This window comes from Elephas maximus, chromosome 19 (assembly GCF_024166365.1).
Source record: "Elephas maximus indicus isolate mEleMax1 chromosome 19, mEleMax1 primary haplotype, whole genome shotgun sequence".
NCBI lineage: Eukaryota > Metazoa > Chordata > Mammalia > Proboscidea > Elephantidae > Elephas > Elephas maximus.
The window spans coordinates 48,363,849-48,369,864 of NC_064837.1; the positions used below are offsets into that span (position 1 = coordinate 48,363,849).

At 49.2% G+C, this 6,016-nt stretch overlaps 1 protein-coding gene across 1 annotated transcript; it reads right to left on the bottom strand.

Annotated features, from left to right (window-relative positions):
• Window positions 1–2,330: 2,330 nt before the first annotated feature.
• Window positions 2,331–3,860, bottom strand: LOC126063176 (keratin-associated protein 16-1). The gene is made up of 2 exons (XM_049861361.1): window positions 3,022–3,860; window positions 2,331–2,940 (listed from the first exon to the last, which is right to left on the bottom strand). Exons 1-2 carry the CDS (start codon window positions 3,858–3,860, stop codon window positions 2,331–2,333), a joined length of 1,449 nt encoding a protein of 482 aa, XP_049717318.1.
• Between the last annotated feature and the right edge of the window lie 2,156 nt (window positions 3,861–6,016).

Sequence of the window (6,016 nt, forward strand, 5' to 3'; positions counted from 1 at the left end):
TGTATGAATATACCACATCCCTTTATCTTTGCTTATGGGCATTTAGAGTGTTTGTTCCTCAGATTCTTCATCTGTAAAATAGGAGAAAAGAAATCTCACCTCACAGGATTGCTGTAATTTATATGAAACACTGAGCCCAGTGATTGGCACAGAGATTTCAAATCCTGGCCAACTCCTCTCTTAATTCTGGAAGGAGACAGAGAAAAATCCTAGTGGCCCAAGGAGACAATTACTCCAACACCAATGTTCAGGATAGTTTTTTACTTTTGACTTTCTCTCTATCATTGTCTAACCCAGTAAGTCTCAAAAGGGAGTGAGTTTTGCTCTGCAGGGGATGTTTGGCAATATCTGGAGACATTTTTGGTTGTTACAACTCAGGGGATGCTACTGGCATCCAGTTGGTAGAGGTTAGGGATGCTGCTTAACATCCTAAAATGCACAGGACAGCCCCCTACAAGAAAAAATTATTCAGCCCAAAGTGTTGATGGCACTGAGGTTGAGAAGCCCTGATCTACCCATGCCTATTCTTATGATAGCCCAAGCTGCCCCTTGAGGACAATGAATAGCCCTCCATTCTGTGTAAGAGATGTCTTCTTTGAAGATGCCCTATCCTTGGAAATTGTAAGAAGATACATACAGAATTTATACAAAGAGCATGTCTTTTAGGGACTGTTGTTGTTAGTTGCCATTGAGTTGATTCTGACTCAGGGCCACCCCATATGTACAGAGTAGAACTGCACCCTTTTAGAAGCAGATTTCCAGGCCTGTCTTCCAAGGCACCTCTGGATGGGTTCAAACCACCAAACTTTTGGCTAGTAATTGAGCACTTAACCATTTGTGCTACCCGGGGACTCCTCATAGGGAGTAGGATACCATGAGAAAAGCTTTCCCACAAGAAACCCAGGTTACCCAGGCCTTCCTGTGGACTCCAAAGCCATTGGCTTCCTAACCAGTCACCCATCTCCAGTCTCTATATCCCTTCAGTCATCTACACCAAAGGAAGTTTCCAAAACTCAGTGCTATTCATGTCACTGCCTTGCATACGACTCCTTAATGCCTTCATGTCAGCCCAACACCAAACCCAGACATCTCTGTTTACTACGTAGTCCCATCATGAGCAGGTCACTGTCTACTTATCTACCTGCCCAAGCCTCACTAATGAACAGTGTGCTCACAAAAAAAAAAAAAAAAAAAAAACCCACTGCCGTCAATTTGATTCTGACTTATAGTGACCCTATAAGAGTAAAACTGCCCCATAGAGTTTCCAAGGCTGTAAAACTTTACAGAAGCAGAGTTCCACATCTTTCTCCCACAGAGCAGCTGGTGGGTTCCAACTGCTGACCTTTTGGTTAGTAGCTGAGCACTTTAACCACTGTGCTACCAGGGCTCCTTATATTCACAAGCCTCTTTTCGTTTATACATGTTTCCTCTACCTGAAAAGCTCCTCTTTCCCTTTTTTAACTAGTTAATTCCTACTTGTCCTGAAAGACTCAGCTCAAGCATCATATTCCATGAGAAGTCTTCTCTGGTTCCCCCTTCCCCACCTTCCCTGCTGAATTCACAGCTCCCTATGCTTACCTCTGCCCCAGTACTTATCGCAGTGGAATGTCATCATCGTCTGTTTGCCTATCAGTCTCCCCACAAGACAGTGAGCGCCTTAAGAGCAGGGACTGAGACTTGTCTTTGTGTTCCTAGAGCCTATCACAATCCTTGGCACCTAGTAACTATCTCAAAAGGCTTGTTGGATGGATGGACAGATGGACGGATGGATGGATGGATGGACCGATGGGTGGATGGGTGGATGGGTGGGTGGGTGGGTGAATGTGTGGATGGATGGATGGATGAATAGATGGATGGATGAAGCTGCCCTCAAAGATGAAGCAAGCCAGCTGATAAGACTATGGCAAAACAGGAGGGCAATGAGAACAGCATGTCACCTCAGCTTAACCATGTTTATTGGACAGCTGAATATCTTTGTCTCATTTAAGAAGTCACCAAAGAACATGAGTGCACAACGCAAGGGAGGACAAGCATATGGACAGAAAAGGTTTTAGAGAAGAGATTTGAGATGTGGTGAAGCAGCTCTTCTCAGCTGGGTGGCCACAGCAGACAGGAACCAAGAACGTCCCCTTCTCAGTGCCCAGGGGCCTTCATCTGGACCACTAGTATACTGATATTTCTGATGAGTTCCTTGAAATATAAGTATATGGCAAGTGATGGTGCAGAAAGAAAAATATTCTAGCTAAGTCATACTGAGCCTGTGGGAGGGCGGTCAAGTTTACTTTTTAGCTGGTGACTTGCTTTGCAGGAATGAGCCGGCTGAGGCCAGTTCAGGAGTCAGCAGGTTTGCTGGCAGCAGGCTGGCCGGCTGCGACCTCACAGGTGGTCAAGCTCATGGATTTGGCAGCAGTGGGCAAGAAGGGACTTGTCTCTGAGACATCATCCTTGCAGGGGGATGAGTCAGCACAATCTGGTTGACTGGAAGTGGACTTCTTGCAATCGCGTTTGCAGGAATCAGACTCAGCACAAGGCACACGGGAGCAGACTGGACGGTAGGAGAAGGAAGTAAGGTAGGCTGGGCGGCGCAGGATGGAGTAACAAGGGCGGTAGCAGGCTGGGCGGTAGGAGATGGACGTCACATATGGCTGCCGGTAGGTGATGGGGCCAGAGCAGGTTGAGTGGTAAATCGGACGGTAGGAAATTGAAGTACTGCAAGGCTGTTTGCACGAACTGGGTATGTAGAAAGTGGGCCGAGAGCAAGCTGGCTGGTAGATGGCAGATGCAGAAGACCCTGGGCGGCAGCAAAGAGGTTGACAGGGGGTGGAAGTGCAGGAAATGGGCTCACAGCTGATGGACCGGCAGCGCTTGACTATGTAGCTAGTAGATTGGCATGGGCTGGGCACACAGACACTTTGTGAGCAGGGGTTGGGCGCACAGACACTTTGTGAGCAGGGGCTGGACACACAGGCACTTTGTGAGCAAGGGCTGGGCACACAGACACTTTGTGAGCAGGGGCTGGACTCTGAGCAGATGGGTTGGCAGATACTGGAGACACAACAAGAGGGCTCTTGGCAGGTGCTAGAGACAGAAGATGGCTCACAAGGGCTTGAAAGACAACAGACGGGGCGGAGGCAAACGGGCTCACAGACCAGAGCCACACAGGTAGCTGGCTGGCAGATACTGGCCTCTGAGCAAGATGGCTCACAAGGACTGGGGTCACAGCAGATAGGCTGGCAGCTACTGGTCACCGAGCAGACAGATAGACAGCAGCTGGGAGATGGGCACACCGGCTGACAGCAAGCAGGCTCACAGACCACTGGTTGGCAGGAACTGGGCACGGTGCAGACAGCTGAGCAGCAGCTGGGCTCACAGGTGACTGGCTGGCAGCAGGTGGGTTCACAGAGAACTGGCTGGCAGGAAGGGGGCACACAGAGGACTGGTTGGCAGGAGGTGGCCTCACAGCACACAGGTTGGCAGCATCTGCTTATGGAGCAAGAAGGTTCACCAGGCGTGGCTTCACAGCACACAGGCTGGGCACAGGTATTCATGGAGCAGGAAGGCTCACAGATTGTGGCCTCACAGCACGCAGGTTGGGCACAGGTACTCACGGAGCAAGAGGGCTCACAGATCGTGGCTTCACAGCACACAGGCTGGGCACAGGTACTCACGGGACAGGAGGGCTGACAGCATTGGGGGCCACAGCTAGATGATCCGCAGCCATCTTGACAAGTCACCAGTTGCCACGTCTGGCTTCGGCAGGAACTGGGCAAGCAGATGGGTCCTCTGCAGCTCACCTCCCTGGAGCAAAGAGAGATGGCTGGTGTGGAGGGGCATTTCCTGGAACAGCAGCTGCCAGTCATGGTGGAGGTGCCTCTGCTTCCTAGTGAGTGCTCAGAGGGAGCTGCCTCATTGTGACTGCTCTCTGAGATCCTCATCTTTATATTCCCTCACTGGCGTGTGCTGTTTTGGAATCAGCATCTTTTCCTCATTGCTGTTTGGGCCAGTTTGCAGAGGAACATCTTATTATGCCAAGGTTTGTTGATCTGGAAGTTGTTTGTCTACCCATAGACAAGCTGTTTATTTATTGACTTGCTAAATTTGGAATCCTGGAGCTACAGGTCGTCTTGGAATAAGCATCGTTGCCTCCAAGCTGGGTGATCTGTGTTTCTGAGCATCACGAATGGAGGAAGAGGAAAGGAACTTATAATTTATCCATCCTCTGGTCTTCTATACCAGGCCCTGGGCTGGGCACGGGGGATGCCTGAGTGAAAAAGAACTACTCACCTATTCTCATGGATCTCATTGTGTAGTAGGCAAACACGAAGGCAAACTTGTTGCAATACAATGATAAGCTCAACAGTAGACTTCAGGAGATGGTTGAGGGATGTGGTGAGGAGCTCTGTTAGGAGAGGTGGCATGGATTTTGAATGACTGTGCTTTACAGCAGTGGTTTTATTTAAAACTACCCAGGAGGCAGAGATTCTTCTTCCTTCGCTATAGGTGAAGAGACGAGTGGGGAGTGCGGCGTGGGTCAGAGTGCTCAAATCATTTGCTGAATGTCACACACAGCCTGCCCCCTGATCTAGGGCTGCTCTCCTTCCTCCTCACCAACCTGTCTGGGCTGGCCCCTCTCAGGAGCCTTGGTCAAAGCCACACGTTACAGATTAAGCCCACCATGCTGTCCTCCATTCTGTTCCATGAGCAGCCCCGCCCTAGAGCGTTGGCTCTATCTGTGTCTGGGAAACACTTGACCCAGCCTCTCTGCTTCCCCTCCTTACTTTCTTCCATCCCTTCCCACCTCCACCCCAAGTATTCAGAAAACTTCCAGGGGCTTTCTTGCCTTTGGAAAGATATCTCCAAGACCCAAAGGGTAAAGAGGAAAGACAGGAGGTTACAGAGCAGCTTCCCAAGTTTACCTGTTAAGGACCTTGTGAATAAAAGATTCATCTTTGCTGCTGCTTGAAGCAGAGGTGAGGTGAGAAACGAAGTCTAGGCTTTGCTTTCTAAACCCCAAGGCCAGCCATCCTTGCTCAATGAAGGGCCCACCTCGCTTCCACTATGTGCTTTCAACATCAGTGCAAAAGTCAGACTCTCCCTTGGAAAAGCAAGCTGTGGTGCCATTGATCCATTCATCCCTCCTTCATTAATTTATGGAACCATTCACTCAGTCAATTTCTCTTTTACTCATCTGCTATATTCACCCAACACAGTTATGTATAAGGGAGACAAAAAGAATGAGTTGCAGTTCCTGTCGCAAGGAGCCCACGGTATAGAAGAGAGACAGACGCATCCATAACAAACACAGTAGAGCGTTACAAGTACTATGACAGAGGAACATGCAGGGTGCTAGGGGGACACCCAGGAGAAACACTGACATTGAAAGTTGGAGAAAACTTCTCGAGTGTACAATGGCCAAGTTGAATCCTCAAGGAAGAAGGATAAAAGAGCGTGGTAAGAGCAAGAAAAGGAAGAACTGTGGAAACCAAAGACACGAGAGCCTGACACACTGGGGAAGCAGCAAATGGTTCAATACAGTCAGGATGAAGTTCAAGGGGATAGTGATGGGACCAGAGAGGTTACTGGACACCCAATCATGAAAGGCCTTGCGAACCATAATAAGAAGTTGGGTTTTATAATGAAAGCTGTGTGTTTTAAGCAAGGGAGTAACTTAACCAGGTTTGCACTTTGGTAAGTTCTCTCTGGCTATCCTGTAGAGAAGGGATTGGAGGGGGAGGACAAGTTCACAGGTGGAGGAACCATAGGGGTGTAGGGCAATAAGCCAAAAGCTTCACAGTGACTTCAACTGGGCAGTACATTGGGGCTGGAGCGATGTGAGGGGGTCTTAAAGAGGCAGAATCTACAGGACTCCTTGGTTAAAAGTAGAAGATTAGGAACAGGAAGTGCCATCCTTTGAGATGTGGCAATGGAGCAGGCGGTGGGGTAAGAGGACTTGTGGACAGCTCTGCATAAGGGTAAGGCAGAGATGGCACCTCCAAAGTAGACTCTGACACTGAAC

Excerpts from the sequence above, each read along its gene's own strand:
- LOC126063176 (XM_049861361.1), bottom strand. The coding sequence starts at position 3,860 with ATGACTGGCAGCTGCTGTTCCAGGAAATGCCCCTCCACACCAGCCATC. Across the intron at positions 2,941-3,021 it reads TGCCAACCCATCTGCTCAGA|TGTCTGTGCGCCCAACCCCT; the intron begins GTCCAGCCCCTG and ends CTGCTCACAAAG.